Raw genomic sequence first — 24,214 nt, forward strand, 5'->3', positions numbered from 1 at the left:
ACAGCCTTAGTAGAATACACTTTAGTATCTAATACCACACATAGGAAGAGTTGAAACTCATATTCCGATAAACACTGGATGCAATTTATGGGCGATCTTTTCGGAAACCTTTTTGTGTATTCAGTTAATATTTTATTACCCCTTTAATTATGCGTCCCTTTTTATTCATTCATAAACAAAGGTAGATTCCAACGGTTCTGTATGCTGCCGCTGTGATAAAAACCCAAAACGGCTGAGCTGCTTGGCTACCAAACTTGTGCACCTCCCAAGCAAGTTACTGGCGTTCTGTTTTGTGACGTTACACCCACAACACCACAGGAAACCCAGAAAGATCGCTTTGTGTGGCGGCATCAAACGTCTGCGGGGAACAAACGCCTCGCTCTTTATTCTTTACTTGGTATAGATACTAGGGAAAATGCACTTTTTACTGGGATACCTGTGGTAGCCCAGTTATAAATTGCAACTGGTTTTTTTTTCGTGGTCCCGGGAAATCTGCAATGTTTTGCAATACCCCAAGAGCCTTTGCGCCATAGTCAATACTTCGCTTGTTTTAGTGTATTGATTGCGACCTTACTGAAGCCTTTTTCTTACACGAAGTATCTAGCCTACTGTCCTATGTCATCGCAACGCTTAGTTACCAAAACCTTTTGCATAATTTAAAACTGTGTCATGGCCGCCATCTTGAATTTGAGATTCCAGCTCTCAGATCCATGTTATTTGTGCAGTTGAAGGCCCGATTCGCGATTTAATCACTGCATATTTAACCATAGCCTCAATTTCTGCCAAATCATCTCAGCTTGGATTGATTTCGCTGTATTTACTCGTATTTACATTTGCGGCCCGAGTGCGAGACACGCGGCTCAAGCACAGGTAGCCCAGGCAATGGTTTCGAAGCTAGTTCGTAGCTTGGAATCGGCTGTTATTCTAAGGGGTAAAACGAGTGGATTGAAGTCGCGATTTTTTGTGAAACATTGCCAATAAAATTGCCTTACAACTTAGAACATGTCTTGTTGTTGTCATATTTGTGTGTAATATACGATTTTGGGGGGTTTTCGTAACGGAATATATGACTTCTCTCCCCCTACTAAGGAAAGAAACAAGGTTGGAGGCGCCATTTTCGTAGCACTCGAATACCGTCGAAATTCGCGAGGAAAATACAACAAACAAAATATTTTTATCTCGCAGACCTATGCCAGGGTGCACTTACATTCGATATCTGGCAAAACATCCGGGCTAAATCATTTCCCCTGGCCGCTAGCCATTATTTAAAACGAGTAAGCAGCGATTTGAATCCTTGACCTGCGCCGTTGGACAATTAGGTACGCTCGGCTGAACACGGAGCGAAGCAAACAACGAGGCTGTCACCGGCGCATGCGATACGGATTTTATAATTTTTCGTGGTCTAAAATTCAGAACTATCAGTTTTCAAAGCAAGGTAAGTAATCTGTTATCTCTTATTCAGAACTGATAGTTTATATATATTTTTTATTATATCTAAAGTAGGCAGTAAAATCTTTGTCATACATGTCACACAAACAAGTTGCAGATCTTAGGTATCCCTGTCAACCCTGCGCGCAGGGTCTAGTTATGTAGAAAAAGCGAAGAGGAATTTTAAACTTTTACAGCTGTCAATACCTTCTACAAAAGAAATTTGGATTCCGGGAGGTCTTATGTAAGTAGCCTCTTTTCAGTGAATGCGGATGCCAAAATTATCGCTTGAAACAAAAAAGTCAAGATATGTATCATTTCTTTTATTATTATGTAAACTTCTTATCTATAATACATTAGGTTCAGAATTCTGTGTATTTCCTAGATCACGCAAAACACAGTTGACTTTTGTCACTCCCGCACGAACTTGCCCGCGTGAAGTCTTACGGCTTGAGCAAGAGAAAGATGCATTCCGCCCCAAGGCTGTATCGCGAACCGCCCTCACGCAAGATTGATTTATTGTGTTGTACATGAAATAGTCTAGGTATAATGCAATGTGGAAAGAACACTTTAAACATGAAAGAACGCTAAGCCACCAGCGACACATCGACACAACAAGTGTGCGTTGCCTTCTGTCATTATGCCGATATGTTCCTAGCGCACACTCGTGTTATGTTGCTTGAATCAATGTCTGACTGATAGCAATAGCGTAACCTAAGAAGTAAGTTAAAGTCTACAGCCAAATGCGAAGGGAGAAGTCCTTTAATTCATACGAGCAATCTTGTGCCCGTCCCACGGCCGTTTATAAAGGCGGATCCACTTGTGTGATACTCAGCACATTCGTCAATAAAGAGATGAGTGTCCTGTAATGTCTGCTTTTGGATCACCAGCCCCTAAAATCTGCCTCTGCGCCGCTCAAACGTTCCCTTGTATCATCCACTCGGCGATATGATATTGTATATGGAGGAATTTTAATAAAGTGCTCATCTACTCTATGGGGTCCTGGCCATGACCCTTGTCCACGTCGCTGACACACACCCACTGGCCCTCGAGTGACTCTTTCCATAAGCTAACCTGAGAACGACATGGCCATCAAACACGTACATTGGAACAATATTAACCCTATATTAACGCTTTGCGCATGTAAGTACGATAGGACGCGCTAAGTAATTTCCTTCTCAATGCAACGCACCTCAATTTATATACTCTATAAATGGGCGACTCAAAAGCCTAGTTCACATTGATGTGTACAGTGAAACTTCCTTAAAGAGGAATTTCATACGGTCACCTTCCATATATACGAACACACCAAAGTCCCTATTTAATTTTGTACTAACTCTTTAAAACATTCCCCATTGCGGACACCTCTATATAATATTTTGGGGGTTCAGAGTGTCACCTTTCACCAGATAGACGACTTTTTGGAAACCAGACTAAAACCCATTCATTCACTACTGTGATCTTATAAAAAGCTTTCATGGGCAGAGAAAATGACTGATTTACTTAACCCTTTTCAGACCGGGCCTTTTTTATCTTTGATTGGGGGGCTCTAAAGGGCCCCCTTCCATATCTCTAGAAACAATTGTGTTATGACAATGCACCTTATACTCATTGATCACCACACCCTATTTTGTGCTCAGAATAAATTATGACGTCATAACTGTGAATTTTATCCATTCTTTCAAATCTTCCTATCAGATATCAGGTTGAAATCGTATAGAGTTTTCCAGATACATTGTAATTGGCACACTACAGGATTTGAAAAGCAAAAAGGCTATAAAAGCAAAATATATATATATATAACCTAGATCTATAAGACTGGTTGCCATGGTAACCTGAAGCAACACATCAGGGGAGGGGGCCCACCCCCCGGTCTGAATAGGTTTACATATGGGACGGGGGAAGACCTAGGCTGATGTCTACCTTCACTAATGCACACTAACCTTGTTATCTCCTCCAGAGACAGCGAGAATGTTTCCGGTTACAGACCAGCTAACATGCCATACAACATCATTAAATTTCTTTAGCACTTTGGATGACCAGCCTTCTCCTTCCTCCTCATTCCTACTCCATATAATCACCCGACAGTCCTGTTGAATAAACAAGCATTTTAGCCAGTCCTACAGTGCAAATTTCCAGGGTTTTTTTCATTGTTAATTCAATATTTATTCATGAGGGTGCAAACCAATCCCAGCACAGTATTCAGATTACTTGTACACCACTGTAAACCCAGATACAAATCTACTGTGCTAAAGAACAGGGGGAGTTTGAATAGATAGCAGGGAACGGCTGGATTTAAAGAATTATTAAACAGTAGCATTAACTTTTGATACAGCTCAGCTAATTACCATGCTTTAGGCTAGCTGTTGTAATTGCCCGTACAGATCAGCCGCTCATATTTTACCTACTACAGAATACCTTGTAAATACGCTAAGCAATGTCTCAAATGTCCATGAAATAAACTACATACCTGTGAGCAGCTTGCTATTGTTGATGTCGGCAGCCCTACATTGGGTGCCCAAGCGACATCCCGCACCCAGTCACTATGAGCCTCAAGCTTCTGTTCTTCCACCCACTGGCCTCCAGTCTCTCTGAACATAGAAAGAGTGTCAATCCCCCCCCCTGAACATGGAAAGATACCATCAATCCCCCCCTGAACATGGAAAGATAGCATCAATCCCTCCCTGAACATGGAAAGATAGCATCAATCCCTCCCTGAACATGGAAAGATACCATTAATCCCTCCCTGAACATTGAAAGATACCATCAATCCCTTCCTGAACATGGAAAGATACCATCAATCCCTCCCTGAACATGGAAAGATACCATCAATCCCTCCCTGAACATGGAAAGATACCATCAATCCCTCCACTGAACATTGAAAGATACCATTAATCCCTCCCTGAACATGGAAAGATACCATCAATCCCTCCACTGAACATTGAAAGATACCATTAATCCCTCCCTGAACATTGAAAGATACCATCAATCCCTCCCTGAACATGGAAAGATACCATTAATCCCTCCCTGAACATTGAAAGATACCATCAATCCCTCCCTGAACATGGAAAGATAACATCAATCCCTCCCTGAACATGGAAAGATACCATCAATCCCCCCCTGAACATGGAAAGATACCATCAATCCCTCCACTGAACATTGAAAGATACCATTAATCCCTCCCTGAACATGGAAAGATACCATCAATCCCTCCACTGAACATTGAAAGATACCATTAATCCCTCCCTGAACATTGAAAGATACCATCAATCCCCCCCCTGAACATGGAAAGATACCATGAATCCCTCCACTGAACATTGAAAGATACCATTAATCCCTCCCTGAACATGGAAAGATACCATTAATCCCTCCCTGAACAATGAAAGATACCATCAATCCCTCCCTGAACATGGAAAGATACCATCAATCCCTCCCTGAACATGGAAAGATACCATCAATCCCTCCCTGAACATGGAAAGATACCATCAATCCCTCCACTGAACATTGAAAGATACCATTAATCCCTCCCTGAACATGGAAAGATACCATCAATCCCTCCACTGAACATTGAAAGATACCATTAATCCCTCCCTGAACATTGAAAGATACCATCAATCCCTCCCTGAACATGGAAAGATACCATCAATCCCTCCACTGAACATTGAAAGATACCATTAATCCCTCCCTGAACATGGAAAGATACCATCAATCCCCCCCTGAACATGGAAAGATACCATCAATCCCTCCCTGAACATGGAAAGATACCATCAATCCCTCCCTGAACATGGAAAGATACCATCAATCCCTTCCTGAACATGGAAAGATACCATCAATCCCTCCACTGAACATTAAAAGATACCATTAATCCCTCCCTGAACATTGAAAGATACCATCAATCCCTCCCTGAACATGGAAAGATACCATCAATCCCTCCACTGAACATTGAAAGATACCATTAATCCCTCCCTGAACATGGAAAGATACCATCAATCCCTCCACTGAACATTGAAAGATACCATTAATCCCTCTTTGAACATGGACAGATACCATCAATCCCTCCCTGGACAAGGAAATATAACATCAATCCCTCCCTGAACATTGAAAGATAGCGTCAATCCTTTCCAGAACATGCCCTATTGACATGGACAGAAAACACCAATCCCATCTGTATTTACATTAATTAATAATGTTATCAATTCCTCCAAACACATAGGAAGAAAGTATATGTATGTACATGGGTTAGTTGTGCTATCAATTCCTCCAAACACACGGGAAGACCCTATATGTATGCAAATGGGTAGGTTATGCTATCAATCACATGGAGCCATAATAATACTATTCATCCCTTCCTGTACATAGATTAAAACCATATTTAATTTAAAACATCTTCGCAAATTGATTCATCATACTATTAATCCTTTCTGACACATGATACAAGCCATGTTTAATGTATGAAGTACTTTTACCTAGGTATTTTCAATGTCCAGTTCTTTTTAAGTTCTCCATTTACCTACCTCCAAATTTTAACAAGGTTATCACATCCCCCAGTGACAAATCTCTTCTCTAGATTTGAAGATTTCGATGCAGGGTGCTGTAGAGAGTTACCATTGAAGTGAGCATGGACAGAATCAACAGAGGAAATTGCATGACAGAGTCTATATACTAAGTTGCAAGAATTGTGATACCTCTAATATTGATCCTGGTGTGACTGCAGGAGCCCAACTGACAGCATTACAGCCAATCTAATCACAGAAACAATCTAATCATTTAATAAGTCTAGAAAATCCCATATGCAACAGGTGTTTTTTTGTTTTAGAATTACAAAGATGTAGCTGATTGTTACAGCATGCCAGGTCACTTAGAGGCCCAGCATATGAACAGAATCAGCAATTACTCTCACTCACTTGTGAAAACCTGAACAGAGAAAGTTTGTCAGGCATTGAGCTTTAGTGAGTGATACATTTTTTAGCTCAAGAGGCCTGTACCTAGACAAAATGCATCAACATCGATCACACTTACCGTATGAGCATTGCTTATCTTCTTTGTCTCCCAAGTTCCATCGCCTGACAAACAAATTATATACAACTGAGGGAGTGTGCATTAATTACAACGAGGGGGAAAGGAAGGTTATTTGGAGCCCCTTCCTTTTGGTGATTAAAAATTTTTGGAGCCCCCCTCAATATCTTCCCTCTCCCCCTCGGTGTATTTAATGAACAATCCCTAATTCAACACAAATGAAAGCTTAAAGAAAGGAAGTTATTAATTTTTTTTTTAATTTAAGGACAAATTTAAGTATAGGAGTCCTTCAACAAAGTACAGTAGTGCTAAAACGATATATATTTGATGAGGCTGGGTGCCTTTGAATCATGTATATTCAGTGAGATCTTGATAAACAGTAATGGAACAATGTCTCGAGAGACTGAATAAAATATTGTGAAATTAAGATTAATTCTTATTGCCCATCATCAAAATGGAATGTTTAACCAGATCATTACCACTGTCAGGTTGAGGTTCAGTGAGTACTGTGAGCATGTCTAAGCAAAACATGAAATGATCTCAAAGGCTTATCAAGTGGTGCTTCAAACTCACAACTTAAATTTGAATCAGTGAAGTTTACCCATCAAATAAGAGGTTCTTAAACAGTATCACATTATCTAATTACCTGGACTGGAGATAATAGAGACAGACCCATCAGATGCCCCACAAGCCAGCATCAGGCCATATTCATGGGGAGCCCAACAAATTGAGTTCACTGCAATTGAAGAAAACATTGAAAAATGCTTATGGTATGGTCACCAACCCCACAATAACCTAAAATTTCCTTTATTCATGTAAAAGAGATTCCTGTAAATTTGATCTAAGATTCGCCATGCATACACAATGATGTAGCTGATTGTTACAGCACGCCAGGCCACTGAGAGGCCCAGCATGTGAACAGAACCAGCAATTATTCTCACTCACTTCTGAAACCTGAACAACATAGAAAGTTTGTCAGGTGATGAGCTAGCGAGTCTTAAACATACAGTGTAACACATTCAGCAAAGCCGCTTATATACAATAGGGGAGGAGCATATTTGAGCAATTACAGTATATACAAGCTATATCAACATGTTAAGATTTGACTTCTGGAACAGGTGGTCCTCTTCATAATGATGTTGATGTTTTATAAAGACAATAAAAAAAGTGATTTTGTCATATATTAGGCTGTTGCTAAAACCAATCCAAGAAAAAGAAAGCCACGTCAAGCTATATCTATGGCAAAAACATGCACATTTTACAGCATTCATAAAAAATCATGGTTTCCCCCTTTGTTTAACACTGTCCTATCCACAGAGCAAATTCAACATCTGTTGAGCCTTCAAACAACTGCAGCTTCATTTCTCTTTTAAACCTTTACCTGAAGAATCATGGTTACAAAACTCTTGTAGCTTCACCCATCCACTGCTAGACTCTTTCCATATTATAACCTGGAAAGCAATGTTACATCTTTAAAAAACTGAAAGGTGTACTATGTATTGGACAAAAGGGTGCATATTTTACCTTTCTATCATAAGAACAGGATGCCAGTAGATTTCCAAACATGGGATGGGACCAGCTGACCTGCCAGACGGGACCGTCATGCCTGGAAAAAAACACGTGCAGGAAATAACCATGAGAGAAACACCAGGTATAGTAATGCTGATATATATCCCCTAATCATGCCATCACAATGCATGTTCAGTAGATGACAACAAATAAATGATTATGGTAGCTGGGCAGATCCATAGTGCATAACAAGAGTTTACATTGTAAACCTACCCTCGTAAAGTAGCAACCAGTGTTTGTTGTTGTCCAGTTGTTTCAAATATCCTTATTGTCTTGTCTGATGAACAAGTGGCTAGCTTTTTACCATAGTAGTCCATCTGGGCATCATGCTTAAACACAATATACTAGGCATCAATATTAGGTATAAATACACAAACAATAAGACAACTGGATCAACCACAACCAAAACCTTTTTTTCAGGGCAGAAATTTTATATGAAACATAGTTGTCCTAACATGCGAACTGCCAGCAAATTATGCACACTTGAAAAGAGTTAGTTATTCTTTGCATATCAACACATTTGGGATTGTATTTACGTCTGTTAATGAGTTATCCCTAATGACGGTGCGTCTGTAAGAAGGGGGTTGATTGTAATCTTGGCAATAATCTCTGGCAATAACAAATCCACTATTGGGAGTACAGAGGAAAATTGCTTGGTCTTCACAAAGAAAAAGGTATTCAATTGCAAGAGAAATTTAAGGGCAGATTATATTCATTCCACTAAAATAGCAGTCACTTCCTGACAATCTTCAAGCAAAAACCTTACAAGTAGTGTCATATTCCAAACAAACATTAACAAATGATTAATATAATAATATAAACTATAGGTATAAATCACACTTTATGCAAGTATTCATACGTGTCTGAGTCACAGCAGTGTGACAAGCACCGAAAAAAAAAACAATAAGAAAGTCAGCATTACCCTGGACAGCTATGGCAACTGAACACTAACCCATAGAAGTCTACCACACTCATTTTGCTATTTACTCACAAGAAAAAGCACATGACACACTTAAAAATTAAGGAGACAATAACAGATCGTGATAAGCAACTAACAATCATAATTCACTCATTCTATCTAAGTTTCAACCAGTGTTACACGGCTTCACTTCAGGGTAACCTTAGGAATTGAGGGTCATACAACTCACCACCATGTCCTCATGTGAGGTATCCACTGTATTCAAAATGGTCACCTTCATAATAAAGTAGAAATGAATTACTGGTTAATTCCTGTACCGGGCAGAAGAATCGATCGCCTGAAAGGACTTAAAAATGCAAAGAGAATTGACAACAAATAGGCTCTCACCATTTTCGCCCAGTCGAAAATCCAAACGTGGCACTAGCCTCGACATCGGTACCGGTACTTAGCGGCCACGCCTGGCTGACCCGACGGAACATTTCCCGACAAGTTTCCGATCACTAGAAAGAGCTCAAGAAAGTCTGTAAAGGCTTCCTAAAATGAAATTGCTTGATTTATGATGCCTTAAAGTATTTGGTTTTAGCTTCATTCTAGCTAGTAAAATGAAAGCTATGCGAAAAAAGTATATGACTTTGTAATTACCGAAAATATATTGAGCTGTAACATTTCAGTCAATAATCGTCCGTTAATTCGAAAACCGTTGCTTTCAGCGGTAGATTCAAAATGGCCGGAAAAAGCGAGGAAGAAGTGTTCTCCACTGCTCGAAGAAAACGACTTTCTCTACTCAAGACTCCATTATCTGTTACAAGATACAGTCCTTATACAAAGACGCCAAGAACTGGACGTTCAACGATATTACCCAAGCACTGTGCCCGTGAAAATGTTGAAGTATTTACACCGAACGCTTCAACATTTGTAAACAACCATCTATCGGACCAGCTGAAAACACCTCTAAGGAATGGGGAAGTCTGTGAAATCACAAACGAAATCACCTCAATAGTCAGGAAAACATGGAGGGTCCATTGCTGTTCGCCTTTCCACAAGCTTTGCTACAAAAACCTGAAACAATACGGCAAATTGCTTTCTTCTTCCTTACAAGCCGAAACGACCAAAGAAAGTAAATTTGTAGAGGAACACTTTTCGGGGAAACTTGTTGCCCGGTTCTCCGTTTTAAAGGACTTGGTTTTATACAACACAGACCCAAGAGGTCTTCAAATTGAGTTGGTGGATAACACTTCGAACTCAAAGATTGAGAAACGCCTGTCTCTATCAACAATCGTGCTATGTTCGATTGGGAGAGACATCGACGAGAACATGTCAGATGATGCATTCAAAACGCATTTTGTGTCTTTACCAGTTTGCCTCGCCAAAGGAACCGTTGCGTTAACAAGATATGTGCTATCTTGGTTAGAGAGGCAGTTTGACTGCAGAATAACCCCGATGGTATTTTCCCCTTCAGAACTTTCTTGGTACTCATCTCTCTGGGCCGGTACCGTTCCCAAAGAGTCTGAACACCTTTTAGAACTTTGCTACAAAGTGCCAACAGGGATCCGAGGGTTAAGGCAAATTACCTTGTCCGTCAATGCTAGCGATGCCAGGGAACTTTGGGAATGCATGCATCCAAGTGACTCTGACATTTTTAATGAGGAGGAATCTGTCTTTTTCATGCATTCTCTAGAGAGCCATTTTTATCACCATTTTAAAATCAGTTTGGGCTCAATGTCGCTCTCACGTATTGCTAATTCACTTGTTTTTATTGGAGGTGAAGGTAGACTGAAAATTTTGCATGCAGGGTATGTTCGACATGTTTTACAACAAATTACACAGGCAGCAGCTGAGCGGGAAATCTTAGCAAGATTGTAGATTAATATTTTATTGTTTTTTATTCAGTGGAACCTAGTCTGTATAGTGTCACAATATTCTTGGTATAACAATAAAAATATTGTTCACCAGGTGTATAATATATCTCATTAAAACAATTTATATGAAAGTGAAGCAATCGTGTATTGTAGTTTGACCCATTTGAATTTTACAATGCAGTAAAAACCTAGTGATTTGAGAACCTATAAGGCAGAAATTTTGGATTTTATTAACCCAAAATATAAAAACCTACTAAGCCAAAAAAATTCAAAAGGTTCTTATATGATGGGTTACTCCATTAAAAATGAAACAAATTAAGGGGCTTTGAAATATAAATTTGCTAAACATTACAACCTACATACAGTAGGATATCTTGCAAATGACTTCTACTGCTGATGAAGCAACATGGAAAACAAATTAAGAACCTAATAAGAATTTAATAGCCTTAATGAGTACCCTGAAATATAACAACCTGTTTTGCCAAACTTGAAAAAGACTAGGTTCTTACACACAAGTTTTTACTGTTCTTTCAATTTATTTCACAATAAATTGCTCCTACACAATTAAATTTACAACCTTACAAACTACAGTGGTTAAATCTAGTTACTTCTATTTTGTCTAGTTACACGGGCATTAATTTAAATCCACAAACCAACAAAAATCTATAATAAAAAATCCCACTCTGTGTCAGAAGAAATATCCAGTTCACTTTCAAGTGCGTCATGCATGGCTCTAGCCCTCTTTGCCATAGCCTCTCCAATGACTGCCATCAAATCTCCTTTATCAGCCATTGCTCCAGGGTCACAGCTATTACCACAATCATCTGGCGACTCATACTTGTTTTCGACCTGTTTAAGTACCTGTCTGTTGAAATTCTTAATCTCATCTAAAATTGAACCAGCCCTTGGCTGTGATTGAGTTGGCAGTTCAGTATTCACACTACCTTCGACTGGGTCATCAATTATATCGTTAAAACTAAGAGCCCTTCTTATATTAATGTCTCCTAAATGGCTATCATTACCTAATGCATTATAACTTGTGTAAGGTTCTCCTAGATGTGTTGAATTTAAGTGCATCAAATAATTGCTTGATTGACTCCTTGAAGCTAAGGTTTTGTCTTGCATCACCAAACTTTCAGCTCTGTTTTCCTGTCTGTTGAAATTCTTAATCTCATCTAAAATTGAACCAGCCCTTGGCTGTGATTGAGTTGGCAGTTCAGTATTCACACTACCTTCGACTGGGTCATCAATTATATCGTTAAAACTAAGAGCCTTTCTTATATTAATGTCTCCTAAATGGCTATCATTACCTAATGCATTATAACTTGTGTAAGGTTCTCCTAGATGGGTTGAATTTAAGTGCATCAAATAATTGCTTGATTGACTCCTTGAAGCTAAGGTTTTGTCTTGCATCACCAAACTTTCAGCTCTGTTTTCCTGTCTGTTGAAATTCTTAATCTCATCTAAAATTGAACCAGCCCTTGGCTGTGATTGAGTTGGCAGTTCAGTATTCACACTACCTTCAACTGGGTCATCAATTATATCGTTAAAACTAAGAGCCCTTCTTATATTAATGTCTCCTAAATGGCTATCATTACCTAATGCATTATAACTTGTGTAAGGTTCTCCTAGATGTGTTGAATTTAAGTGCGTAAAATCATTGCTTGATTGACTCCTTAAAGCTAAGGTTTTGGCTTGCATCACCAAACTTTCAGCTCTGTTTTCCATATTCTCATCAACTTCTAATGGCATACTCCTTGCTAGTACCCCAATATGTTCTCCGGAACAGGCAGTACTCCTGAGCTCCGCCCCCCTTTCTAGCACTCTATGTTCCGTTAATGGCTCAGCAGTGTATGGAGGTGGTGGGGAACTTGCTAAAGTCATAGTATGCAATGGAATTATTGATGGCGACTGTTGGGCCTGGGCAGCTATAGGCTGGATGCATGTGTCCCAGTATCCAGGGAGCTGTACAGGAGTGCTTGATAATGGCGGGCATCGTGCATATGGCCCCTGCCTTTGTTGATTTCTAACTGGCGTGCTGGGGAGAGCTTCACTTTGCAACCTTCTCTGAGCTGTGGAAAATAATATAATAAATTCAATGTACATACAGGTATTACAGCTTAATTTGGTAATTCAAAACCTCCATAACCAAAACATTTTTTTGGACCAAATGTTGTCCTTTATAATAAGTCAGCATTGTTAGCACAAATAACTTATGAAGAGGGTGTTTACTCACAAGATCTTTCAGAGCCCGGCTTTAGTGTGAGCTTTATGGGAGAAGCAGCAGTAATAATCAGCCGAACAATTTGAAAATGAGGCAATCCCTTGACAGCATTTCCATTTACCTTTAGAAAAAATATGTTTATATTATATCAAATATATTTACCCCGATCTCATTCCTTACCCAGCCCTGCAAAATCTGCAAGCAAGATCTACTTATACAAAATCTAATATACAAAAAATATAAGGGCTGATGCGGCTGAGAAGGGAGTGTGGGTGGGGGGGGGGGGTAGGATCTGATGGCTAACCACCCCCATTGTGTGTCCATTTTCTAGTTAATCCACCCATATTTTATTTACCCTGGATTCACGGATGAAATCTATTCAGATAATGGGATCATGTGGTTGATATGCATTTAGCAAAGACATTTCATATAATTTAATTACAAAAAATAAGATTGAAGATTCCTACTAGTCTGGTTTATGTCTGTTTATGTCATGTTTGATTGGTACTGTACCTGAAGGATAAAATCTCCTTTCCTTACACCTGCTCTTTCTGCAGGTGAGCCATCTTCCACTACGATGACATGGGGGTCACACCCATAGTCGACTCCTCTGGAACAATAGACGATAGGTAAATGTGACGCAAGTAACTGACAACTACAAAACAACTACTTCCAGTTTTGGTCAGATAATGTGTACTCTCTCTGTGTTTTTACAGGCTTTTGGCATGTTAGTAGTAGTCAGTATTTGTACAGTACCGCAAATTGTGGTTTTGTCACAACAACAATTCTTGAAGAATTGTATCTTCAAAACCAAGGGGGGCTAAGTCAAAGGTGCAAGAATGAGGCGGAACAAGAACAGCGGAGGGGGAGGGGACGAGAGAGATTCTTCTCTCGTTGCGCTTCATTATGCTGACTGTGACATCCTGGGTACCTGAGGATGGAATAATTGCATAATATTTTGTAAATGTGATATCTTTGAGACTTACCCTCTGATACTACAACCCAACCACCCATCACTATCAGTATGTACAACAACTTGCTTGCATCCTGGGGCATGTCTACATGCAACAGCTGGTCCGACATCTGTGGGGGGATTTGACAGGGCACTGATGAGCCATAGCTTCACAACATTCGCAGACTTCACCAAGTTGACAACATCAAGCTTTATAGCACGTTCACAGCACACGTCATTCAACCTTAGGATACGATCACCCTTCTGCAGCCCGGCCCGCTCCGCTATAGACCATTCATCAACCTGCGATACAACGATTTCCATCTCTTTGAGTAATTCTCCTTGGATCTTAAACCCAAACCCAGTACGCCTAGATTTTCTCTCCAATATCACAACTCGGACATTTCCCAGTTGGCCAAAAGTAGGTTCAACCATATCTTCACTGTTTGTTCCTGACGTTATTTGATGTTTTCTCGGATTCCCGTCTCTTTCAAACAATTTCCTCACTTGAGAAAATCTTTTCCCTTTAACCCCACCAATTCCGAGGATGCCGGACGTTTTCTTTCGTCTCTTACAGGGACTTGGTTGAGTATTCTCTTTCGACATCCCATTTCCTGTGGGACGTTTGCAAGTCTTCTGTTGCTGGTGTAAAACAAATTTACACATCGTACTGAACTCTGCTTGGCGACTCTTTGGTAATTCTTTCCTCATTTCTGACAAGATTTCGATCTTTCTAGAAGACCAAGCAATACACGAGAGTTTCGAACACATCTTCGAAACGCATCCATCTTGGCCGAAGTCTTTTAAAGCGCTTTTGAACATAGCATATTCGCATTTATCAAGAAGCTTTTTGCTTGTATTTTTCAAGTTTTCTATACCGTTTGGGAAATACTCTAATGACATGTTGTTGGTGTAACATCGATGCACAGAAACACGCTTGAATGATCATAACGGTCAACTCGCATCAAAATTTGAACACGGACCACCATTTGTCCACAGGGAGCCCAAGAAATTAGTCGTAGGGTCGCTCGCTGTCGAATCTTCACTAAAATTTGAGCGCGAAGCAGCGAGGCTTGGGCAGATCGGTGTTTCTTCTCAGCCGTGTTTTTTTTCTGAATAAAACCGTAGTACATATGTGCAGTAGCCAGGTGTTTACCTTTAACTTGGAAATAGGGCGAAAAGCTCATTTCACAGTGGAGGGGGCAGGGATTCTCCAGAAAAGTAGACGGGGGTGATCGTCACATCTTTTAGGGTATAGAATTTCGACCAACTGCCATCCCTTGAAGGACTTTTTTCCCATTTTCCCATCTCTAAGGGTATAAAATCCGACTTACTGCTATTCCTAAGACGTTCTTTTCCGATTCTCTTATCTCTCAGGGTATAAAATCCGACCAATTGCTTTTCTTTCGATTTTGCCATCTCTTAGGGTTAAAAATTCCTTCGACCCAGCCAATTTGCTATCCTCAGGGGTGAGAATCTCTGTTGACCACACCCAAGGTGCCCTACTTTAGGCTTTAAAATCGATTTTGCTGACTATCACCCCAGGTTGTTTTTATCGGAGTCCTTCCTTGAATTTTCTGGAAAATGGTCCATTCCAGGATAGTGGGTGTGATAACCTGATCAGGCATGTTCCTTGGATTGACTGAGGGGGGCTGTGCAGTCATAGGAATCATATGGGAGATAGCATTTGACAATCCTTCAATAAGAAATGATACACTTTTTGCCAGCCAAGGGGGGTGCATGCAAACCCCCCCCCCTCCCCCATGTACTCACCTGCTGATAACAGGCAGGCCATTCTAAACATTTTAACTCAAACAGCCAAAGGAAAAGTCACTTGGAGTTCTTGTTTAATGTGGAATATAAAAAGGACTTAACTACACACTAATCTTTTTTTCAAAATGCAGTAGAGATCTTCCCTGAAAACCATTCCCTGTCCAGGATATTGAAAGAAAATGGTTAGGGCATTTAAAAAAAATCACACTTCAATAGAACTTGAACTGACAGTTTTTATAAACGTTTGAATGACTTTTTATTGTCCAACAATATTTCTTGTGGCATTTGAGCTACACTTACAATTCTTACTTGGAAATATTTTCTCTGTGCACAGCATAGAAAACAAAATAAATACTCTCACAAACATGACCTCTAAGAAACTGCTGGAAGAGGCATCAGTAATTTAGGAAGCCTATCCTAGAAGGGAGGCACACAGTAAAAATATGTAACGATAAACACTACCATCAACTTAGAATTGGTTGACTGACACATTATATTGTTTTCTCTTGCATTTTTAGCAAATTCTCTGTTTTGCTATGGTAGCTCCCATAAGAGAACAAACAACTTGTAATTGATCCACTTTACTAAACTTTTTCAAACCAAATAATCAAGCACTTATCTGCAAAGAGCAATCATTTAAGTTGTAATGAGCCACAAACATGTATTCATGGCAAATGAAGCAAAAATAAAATTTTGCAATGTTCTTTGAATGGAGTTGATGTTTTATGTTGTGATCTTTATATATTCATTCATCGAAAAATATTTTACTGGTCTACTTGTATAATTACGATATCTTATTGTTGATTTTCTAGTCTGACTACTCTAGCAAAACATATGGCAAAATTTGGAGTGACCCTTCATTGGATGGCATGGTATCTGCCCAACTATACCACACACCATCATCGCTATAACGACCATTAACACCATCTGCTTCTTGGTCTAAATCCAATACTGGCTCTTTAGATTCAATAGCTTCATCATCAACTTTGTCTTCCTCTTCCTGAAGTAAATTTGTTTCCCTCTCAGGAACATCAGAGCATGCATCAGCAACACATGAATCTTTAGGATCAGCAGTTTTTACATTTGAATCTGTGCAAGTGTTACCTGGGCAAGGCTCCGAGAGTGATAATTTGTTTTCTATTTCAACATCCTTTGAATTAGTCATGTTTTCTATTTCAACATCCTTTGAATTAGTCAATGTATTCTCTATATGATTCATATCACAACTTTTCTTAGCATTTTCATCTGCTGAACTGTTGCTAGAACCTGAATTGCTTTCAATATTACTGGTTTGGACTTTGTCAGTGTGACTAGACTCTTTTTTCTCTAAAGGTTCTACCGCTATTGTGGACTTTCCAGCATTAGCATCAAATTCATTTGAGTCATGAGTATGATTATTAGTTTCTTCCTTATTTAGTTTTTCGCATACTGCAGGCTCAACAGATAAGGCAACTTCAGATTTAGACTTATTTAATTCATTTGGTGACACCCTTGCAACCTTTGCAGCATTCTCACAAGGGCTTTGCCGGTCTTCTGTGGATGTATCACTATTTGGGCCACTCGCCTGCTGTGGAGCTGAGCAAATGGATGGCACGGGGGTGTTACATTGACTGCAATCTTGAGAAGCAAATATAATAGGAGAATTATCAGAGCCATATCCATCTCTCTTCCTTTTCAGCCCACGTTTCTTCCCCTCTAATATTCTAGGTTTGTCTGTCCTTTCAGAAAGTGAAGTTGTCCCAGTTTCACAAATAGCTCCATTAATTTGTGGAGATGAAATGCGACTACCATTCAATGGTGAATCAACACTTCTTGTAGTCTGAATATGGTTGATAACCAAAGATTGCCATTTTTTCACTAGCTTTTTAGCTCTTTTTGCCAGGCTCTCATTGTTAGTCTTTTTTCTCAATAAGTTGATGGTCTTTCCAATCCTTGTTGTCTGGAACAAAACAAAAAACACTTATTAAACTTTTCATAATATCATAATTTTATGTAGTTTAGAACATATAGAATATAACAATACTGATGCACCCAGTGGTGGAAAAAGGTTCTTTGAAGAGGTAAGGTGGATGTTTTATAAAACATGTGGCATTCACAACTTGTGATCAGAAATTTTAAAGTGTTGAATTTAACAATATATTTATTGCAAAACAATTCAAATAATGCAATAGTTAAACATTAATGTACAACATATTGGGGGCAAAAGGCAAAATTAAATACCCAAACTCAATCTGCAACATTTACTAGAAGACATAAATTATAAAACTCAATCATGTAAGTGCACCAAACATTAAGTTCAATTTCTTTTTAGGTAGTGAGTAGAGGTGAAAAAATAGAAAGAAAATTTACAGGAAAGGAAAGTTATCACACTATATACAGTACAGGAAAGAAAAATTTAAAAAATATCTTTGCCTCCATTTATCAAAGTAATGATAAAATAGAAAATCTCATACCAAACACGCAAGATTAAAATGCTCACACACCAAATAATCAAGGTGTCACTTCATAAAAAACTAAAACTGGCTTGAAGTTGTTCATCAAAGCATGACTTCCAAAGACATTTAGACATGTTGTTACACAAGGCTTCATCCAAATCTAAACAGTAAGCTGTACAGTGGAAATGCATATCAAGCTTTGTGAACACTGTTAGATTTTGTTAAAAAACTACTGAGTGATATAAAAGTAAGAGCACTTTCTTAGCTATGTGGAAAAATGCTTTCATGGTGAGGCAAATACCATGTAAGCTCTGCTTATGTCTATTATCTGCCTCAAAGAGAGGATGCTCAACAGATACAGCCCGGGATTTGCGTGAAGTGTGGGGGACTCCCAAGAGCACATGCAGTGGACGCAATGGCTGAAACATGTACAAATGAAGGCCAACAAAAAAACCAATTAAGCTATTCTAAAAGCGTGATGTGTCATTAAGGTATATCAATGTTGTCCCTTTAAAGTTCAGCAAGGGGAAACGTTTCTGGCACATAAAAAGAGAGGCGCTCAAGGGAGGGACAACTAGGGTATTTACTATTATTTATTAATTTCTATGATACGATATAATACCGATACGATTTCTTCATTTCTCGATCTGTACATATTATCTGATTATGATGAATAAAACCCATTGCAAACATTTTTTTCTTATGTAATAACTAAATTAATTATACAAAGAGTCAAGTATGACACATCTAATAGTGTCTTTATAACTGAAATCTCCGCACTGTCGCGTCTACTGGGATATCTTCACTAAAAAAGCAAAACAAGCACGCACATGATCCAAATGATTTGTAACAGGAATTAAAGATATATGCACAAGTATACATGTAAGTATTGACAGCACTGAAGAATTAGAAACCAATCGATCAATTAGCAACCAATCGATTACAATCAATTAAAGGTCACAGATTTTCCTGCCACTGATTTCCGATAACAATCAAATAATTGCCATCAATTATTATCCAAAGTTATTGATTACTAACGATCATCAGATACATCAATTAATTACGCCGGGATAGAGAGGGCTTATTTGAAGATGTTATAAACTAGTGTGTTTATTTACTTGAAACAAGAACAACTGAAATTCTTGAAAACATGTATGCTTTCATGTCATATGCAATAGTTTTGTGAAGTAAAAATTGCAAATAGCATATTGTGTATGGGATGTTGCCCCAGCCAACTAACCACAAGAGATATACACAATAGAATAGGGCGGTGGCTGAGAGTTTTCTAATGTTAATAATTATTATTTCTTATAACAAAAACGGTTTCAATCCATAAATAGGATCTCCTTGTGACAACTTTATAGAAGAAAAGCAGGAAGAATTTTTAAATTACAACTGGGACTGAAAAAAGTATGCCTGTGTTGTGGCTGCTTATTAGAGATATCAAATACCATGAAATTATTTTGGGACCTGGAAAAGTGGTGGTCCTCTTCTTAAATATGAAATCTACATTTAAGGCTTAAAATAGTCTTGAGTGTGTCAAAATTACTTTTTTTCAAATATAAAATACCTTATACAAAACTCAATTCAGATAATACAAGAAAACACAATTAAGTATTGTTATTTCTTTTCCCACAAAGAGTGTACTACCACATGTACAAATAAATAATCTAGCAACAGACACAAGTAACAGAGCAAGAACCATACGAGGTCAAAAGACAAATTAAAAAGGGAAAAATTAAGAACTAAGACTACTTTCATATAACACCTTTTCAAACAATAAGACCTGTAAATGAAAGTTGACCGAACACGGATTTCAATTTTGTGACGGCAGCCAAAGTTGGGTTAGCAACGACATAAGATAAACCAGAAACTATCGAACTATTCAGCCATAATTTTCCACACAAAGGCCCTTAATCAGAAAAAGATAACGAGCGTTTGAAATAGAACCACAGTTTTAAAAAGAGGGGGAATTTTCCACTCTTACAACACGTTCTTATATCATACAAAATCGAAATACAATATGGTTGGGCAGGCTGGAAACGGATTCCTTACTCTTCGCCGTTATTAAGTTTTCGAGTTTTGAGAGTCATAAACACAAAATAACCACCCAGAATTGAAAAGAGGGTATCTCTACATCACTGTTGGGTAAACAGCTTACTTCTAGAGCTTCTTTCGTAATTGGTAGTCGCTCCAGTGTTGTAACAATCTCCAACACGGCCGCCATATCCAAAACCTAGAACAAGAACAAGCAACAATTGAAAACACTTCCATAGTATTTAGGCCATGAAATACGCTGTCGAGGGCTCAAAAAAGACACCCACATTTCCTTCAGAGTCTACTGCTCGGTCTAGTCTGGTTTTGATGGCTTGAGGAGAGTCCTGCATGGGGTACTAGGGCCAGAGTTTTCCTCGCTCGGAAAACGCCATGCGAGTGAGTGAAGGACATGACGACCTCAGGACTAGCTACTTCAATATATTATGGGCTGCTTGACGTCACACCGCCTCGGTATTTATACTGACGCGTACAAAGTATCGCGGGCTCGCCCTGACTGCATGGATTTGTGGGAAGGTTTATTTGAAAAGGGCCTGGTGACAAGAAAGGGTAGTGGACACGTCAAAAACCTCGGGAGTGAGTGCATTTGCCAGATTGCTGTCCCTCATCTCTATGATTTTAGCACGAAGAGACGTTATAAAAGACATCTCAGTCTATGTTTCGCAACATTTGAAAATATTCGTGTTGTTCAACTGTTTAGAACGGGTTGCTTTGTCTGTCAACCAAATTTCATTTGAACAATGAGTCTCTTGCTCAGCAGGGAACACTTACAGTATGTGTGAGTAGGGAAAAATTATAGTATGTGTGAGCAGGAAACACTTCATATGTGTGAGCAGGGAAATCTTACACTATGTGAGCAGAAAACACTTACAGTATGTGTGAGGAGGAAACACTTATAATATGTGTGAGCAGGGGACACCGATAGTATATGTGACCTTTTAAGGAGCCCCCTCCCCTTCCTGAATGAATGCTGTCCAAGCTGTGATTTATCTATTCTTATTTATGCTGTGTTTGCATTTCTTGTGGTTGCAAATTTTTGGTGGTTGGAAAATTTGTCTGGATCTTGTAAAGGTTAAGATTTGTTTAAATCTATCAAAGTTAACCTTCTTGAACGAAGGATAACTGTGCTTTTTAAATAAAGTAGAAGGATAGTGTATTAAAAGATGTGATTCACAAACATTTGTAGCAGAGCCGCGCGCGGACATCTGCTCAAGTCTCTTACTGTTTACTTTGTCACTGAGCGAGATCCCCTTTTACAGGGCTTTTGGAATTACGCGCTTGTGCGGAAGCGTGTAATTTGGCTTTCTCCGCGTTATCCACAAATGTCCGCGTAATTTGGCTAAATTTTGAAAGACAAAACATTGAAGTGCACAGCTGATATGTTCTTTTAGGGTTCTTACCTCTATTTCTCGTAAAAAAAATATTCTTCGTAAGAGTGCGATATTTCGAACTGAATTTCGAAAACAAATAAAATGACTAGGCGTTCTTTGCTAAACCGCGAAGGCCTAGGACTAATAATAAAATACCTTTTTTAATTGGCTGGTGGCTAGGATCCAATAAAAAACTCAACTAGTATATTTTCGCCCAAAAAATAAACCTTTTTCAAGTTATTTCGTGCTTTCCTTCGATACAAAATGCAGTTTGGGCGTAACAGTTGATATTCCGTGTAATTTAGCGCGTAATTCAGTAAGCAATCCCGCAAAATTTTGATTTTTAAAGAAAAATGTTTTGCAAAATCCCGCGTTATTTAGCGCGTAATGATTGATTTTCCGCGCAATTTAGCAAAGAATCCCGCTTAATTTCGAGTTTTTTTCCACGTAATTCCAGAAGCCCTGCCTTTAGCGAAAAGCTTAATCTGTCTCTGCTCCATATGAAAATATTGTAAGCTGGATCCGCTTTTAGGCAATTAAAAAGTTTATCATTGTTAAACTGTTACAAAAAAAGGAGGATTGATTGGAAATTTAAAGCATATTTAGAATATCACATAAAACATCAAATGGGAGGCTGTTCCTCCACGTGAGCCAGTGAGCGCAGCAACAGAAAAAAAAACTGCCTTCGTATGAGGCTGGGGCATGACCGCATTGAGTCTTCCGGTTCGGAGCAAAGTGATAGAGAAGGGGTGAAAGCTAGCCGAGGTAAAAAAGAGCTAGGCATTTTTCTTCTATGTCTAGCTCTAATAATATATAGATTTAGGCACTGCCTAAAGCGGAGCCAGCATATCCTCCAAATTTACAAGCATAGAATAGAAAGTTTTTGACATTTCCTTACTCAAAGAACAAGGAGAAGGGGTGAGGGCAATCAACAGCGGGAATATCAGTACACCACAGATGCATTTTATGCTTTCTATGATTTCTAGTGTTCTAAAATAGCTACCCATCCAGAGTTTTTTTTACATAAAACAAGCGTTCTTTATCTGGTTTATATTTTTTTGGTTTCTTGCTTGATACGCCTGAAAAAAAAAAAGAAAAAAAAAAACAGAAAAAAAAACATTGAAAAAAAGTTTTAATTCTCCTGCAACTCCGAATGCCAAAAAATAATTCATACTACCATTTTATTCAAGCATATACCTAAAATAAATTAAATGATATCGAGTGGTGGCTTGTTTCTTATGCCCTATATAAATGCCGTAGGTTCTTGGCTGTCAACCTAACGTGGACAGAAATCTTGTAAAATCGGGTGAATAACAAAAATTAGGCTTGATAATGAGGTCCTAAATTTTGTGATACCCGCCTCATAGGTTGATAGTTTGGTTTTGTGTTTACTCGCTTTACGACACAACCCTGTATTTCTGTATTAAGTATTACCATTTCTATAAAACAAAAAACAAACAAAAAACAAACAAAAAACAACTCAAACGTACAAAAAAACAACAACACTATATTAAGTAAATATGAAAATACAATGTGCATTGTGGTAATATCAACCAAACAAAAGACGAAAGACCGCTTGATACAATGCATCGATCGAAAGAGGAATTAATGCAACAGCTACATAGTTTCATAGTTAAAATTGTTTCTGAGGAAATTCGAGAATTACCAATAAAAATTATTGAGTAACCTAACTTAGTAAGAATTATAAATTTTTACACAGCTTACGTCGGTTTAGCACTTACTCGTTTTGATAGAGACAGAATATTTTCTCCTTCCTTTTTTCTCCTTCCTTTCGTCATTAGACATTGTCTTGCCAAGATTCTGGTATCTTTTAGTTCCCCTTTCGTCATTAGACATTGTCTTGCCAAGATTCTGGTATCTTTTTTGGAAGTTTGTGACAGTAATTTGTTAAGTAAAAGTTTCAATGTGCTATTGATTTCCGAATGATGAGCAACAGTTCGTCGGTGAAAAGATTTTATACCAGTTCGACAAGGTTTGGATGAAATTTAGTGCTCAACTAGTCCATTCTCTATCAGTATATTCCTCCATTCCTTCCCCTACCATGTCTTGAATGTTTGTAGGTTTTACGGGATTATTTGTCGAGCGAATATTTCTTTGAGCAAAGTTGTGAGGGAAGCGAGTTGCGAAAAGCGCGCGAAATAAAAGAGGCGCAGGGTTCCCATATGTGCAAAATAAAAAAAATACAAAAAGTAAAATTATTGTAGGTTTTACTATATTTGTCAGGGTTTTATTAAATAATTCAACATTCACAGGTAGTGCAAAAGTGTATTAATGTGTTTTTATTCTACCAAGGAGACATTATAAAATTATCGCAAAGTGTGCGGGCAGGCGGGCGACCACACAGGGTACCCGCGCGATGACCAAAAAAACTAAGTCGCAGTTATATTCCGGCCGCGCTTGCTCCGCCATAAAAAAAGATTGGGACAGTACAGGAGAAATATTATGGCGTACATTTCAGTTTACTTTTGTTGTCATCGAGCATATGTCATATGCACGTGTTTAGCTTTTTTTACTCTCGTGTCATTTTAAGAGGCTTTACGTTCTCAAGGTGTGCGCTGGTATAGATGTCCTTCAATAGGAAAATACTACTTTT

General features: G+C 38.6%; 4 protein-coding genes and 1 long non-coding RNA gene across 7 annotated transcripts; 1 reads left to right on the forward strand and 4 right to left on the reverse strand.

Annotated features, from left to right (window-relative positions):
* Positions 1-1,736: 1,736 nt before the first annotated feature.
* LOC5511104 (protein SEC13 homolog) lies at positions 1,737-9,430 on the reverse strand. 2 transcript variants are annotated; one of them, XM_001631469.3, is made up of 12 exons: positions 9,320-9,430; positions 9,162-9,206; positions 8,227-8,342; positions 7,969-8,050; positions 7,826-7,895; positions 7,091-7,180; positions 6,448-6,491; positions 6,114-6,170; positions 5,943-6,019; positions 3,899-4,019; positions 3,372-3,518; positions 1,737-2,502 (listed from the first exon to the last, which is right to left on the reverse strand). In XM_001631469.3, the coding sequence occupies exons 1-12, from the start codon at positions 9,320-9,322 to the stop codon at positions 2,416-2,418; spliced, it is 939 nt and encodes a 312-aa protein (XP_001631519.1). In that variant the 5' UTR covers positions 9,323-9,430; the 3' UTR covers positions 1,737-2,415. The 2 variants fall into 2 exon arrangements, with proteins under 2 accessions (XP_001631519.1, XP_032236261.1); XM_032380370.2 differs by lacking the exon at positions 9,320-9,430 and having other exon boundaries at positions 9,162-9,313.
* A 54-nt stretch (positions 9,431-9,484) lies between these two features.
* Positions 9,485-10,927, forward strand: LOC5511100 (centromere protein L). Its single transcript, XM_001631507.3, has one exon. It carries the CDS (start codon positions 9,656-9,658, stop codon positions 10,793-10,795), a length of 1,140 nt encoding a protein of 379 aa, XP_001631557.2. The 5' UTR covers positions 9,485-9,655; the 3' UTR covers positions 10,796-10,927.
* A 380-nt stretch (positions 10,928-11,307) lies between these two features.
* On the reverse strand, positions 11,308-14,984 carry LOC116617577. The gene is made up of 4 exons (XM_032380369.2): positions 14,002-14,984; positions 13,529-13,625; positions 13,028-13,136; positions 11,308-12,863 (listed from the first exon to the last, which is right to left on the reverse strand). Exons 1-4 carry the CDS (start codon positions 14,868-14,870, stop codon positions 11,455-11,457), a joined length of 2,484 nt encoding a protein of 827 aa, XP_032236260.2. The 5' UTR covers positions 14,871-14,984; the 3' UTR covers positions 11,308-11,454.
* A 987-nt stretch (positions 14,985-15,971) lies between these two features.
* Positions 15,972-20,684, reverse strand: LOC5511096 (mediator of RNA polymerase II transcription subunit 26). Of its 2 annotated transcripts, XR_004295799.2 has the most exons (4): positions 20,500-20,684; positions 20,337-20,411; positions 16,393-17,679; positions 15,972-16,198 (listed from the first exon to the last, which is right to left on the reverse strand). XR_004295799.2 is itself a non-coding variant. In XM_032380406.2 (3 exons), the coding sequence occupies exons 1-3, from the start codon at positions 20,560-20,562 to the stop codon at positions 16,558-16,560; spliced, it is 1,260 nt and encodes a 419-aa protein (XP_032236297.1). In that variant the 5' UTR covers positions 20,563-20,684; the 3' UTR covers positions 15,972-16,557. The 2 variants fall into 2 exon arrangements, 1 of the variants encoding a protein (XP_032236297.1); XM_032380406.2 differs by having other exon boundaries at positions 15,972-17,679.
* A 1,874-nt stretch (positions 20,685-22,558) lies between these two features.
* Positions 22,559-23,784, reverse strand: LOC125561106. The gene is made up of 2 exons (XR_007307132.1): positions 23,343-23,784; positions 22,559-22,679 (listed from the first exon to the last, which is right to left on the reverse strand). It is a non-coding gene; the product is annotated as an uncharacterized LOC125561106 (long non-coding RNA).
* Between the last annotated feature and the right edge of the window lie 430 nt (positions 23,785-24,214).

The sequence above is a fragment of the Nematostella vectensis genome, chromosome 1 (genome assembly GCF_932526225.1).
Source record: "Nematostella vectensis chromosome 1, jaNemVect1.1, whole genome shotgun sequence".
Classification (NCBI taxonomy): Eukaryota; Metazoa; Cnidaria; class Anthozoa; order Actiniaria; family Edwardsiidae; genus Nematostella; species Nematostella vectensis.

What these genes read in the sequence shown, in the direction of transcription:
- LOC5511096 (XM_032380406.2), bottom strand. Translation starts at nt 20,562, where the DNA reads ATGCAGGACTCTCCTCAAGCCATCAAAACCAGACTAGACCGAGCAGTA. An exon ending in CAGTAGACTCTGAAGGAAAT is followed by an intron (nt 20,412 to 20,499) that starts GTGGGTGTCTTT and finishes TTCTTGTTCTAG; the next exon opens with GTTTTGGATATGGCGGCCGT. An exon ending in TTACGAAAGAAGCTCTAGAA is followed by an intron (nt 17,680 to 20,336) that starts GTAAGCTGTTTA and finishes GTTTTGTTCCAG; the next exon opens with ACAACAAGGATTGGAAAGAC.
- LOC5511104 (XM_032380370.2), bottom strand. Translation starts at nt 9,212, where the DNA reads ATGAAGGTGACCATTTTGAATACAGTGGATACCTCACATGAGGACATG. An exon ending in CTCTATTATCTCCAGTCCAG is followed by an intron (nt 6,492 to 7,090) that starts GTAATTAGATAA and finishes TTTGTTTGTCAG; the next exon opens with GCGATGGAACTTGGGAGACA. An exon ending in AGATAAGCAATGCTCATACG is followed by an intron (nt 6,171 to 6,447) that starts GTAAGTGTGATC and finishes TTCTGTGATTAG; the next exon opens with ATTGGCTGTAATGCTGTCAG.
- LOC5511100 (XM_001631507.3), top strand. Translation starts at nt 9,656, where the DNA reads ATGGCCGGAAAAAGCGAGGAAGAAGTGTTCTCCACTGCTCGAAGAAAA.
- LOC116617577 (XM_032380369.2), bottom strand. Translation starts at nt 14,870, where the DNA reads ATGTCATTAGAGTATTTCCCAAACGGTATAGAAAACTTGAAAAATACA. An exon ending in TTGGGTTGTAGTATCAGAGG is followed by an intron (nt 13,626 to 14,001) that starts GTAAGTCTCAAA and finishes CTATTGTTCCAG; the next exon opens with AGGAGTCGACTATGGGTGTG. An exon ending in GCCGGGCTCTGAAAGATCTT is followed by an intron (nt 12,864 to 13,027) that starts GTGAGTAAACAC and finishes TATTTTCCACAG; the next exon opens with CTCAGAGAAGGTTGCAAAGT.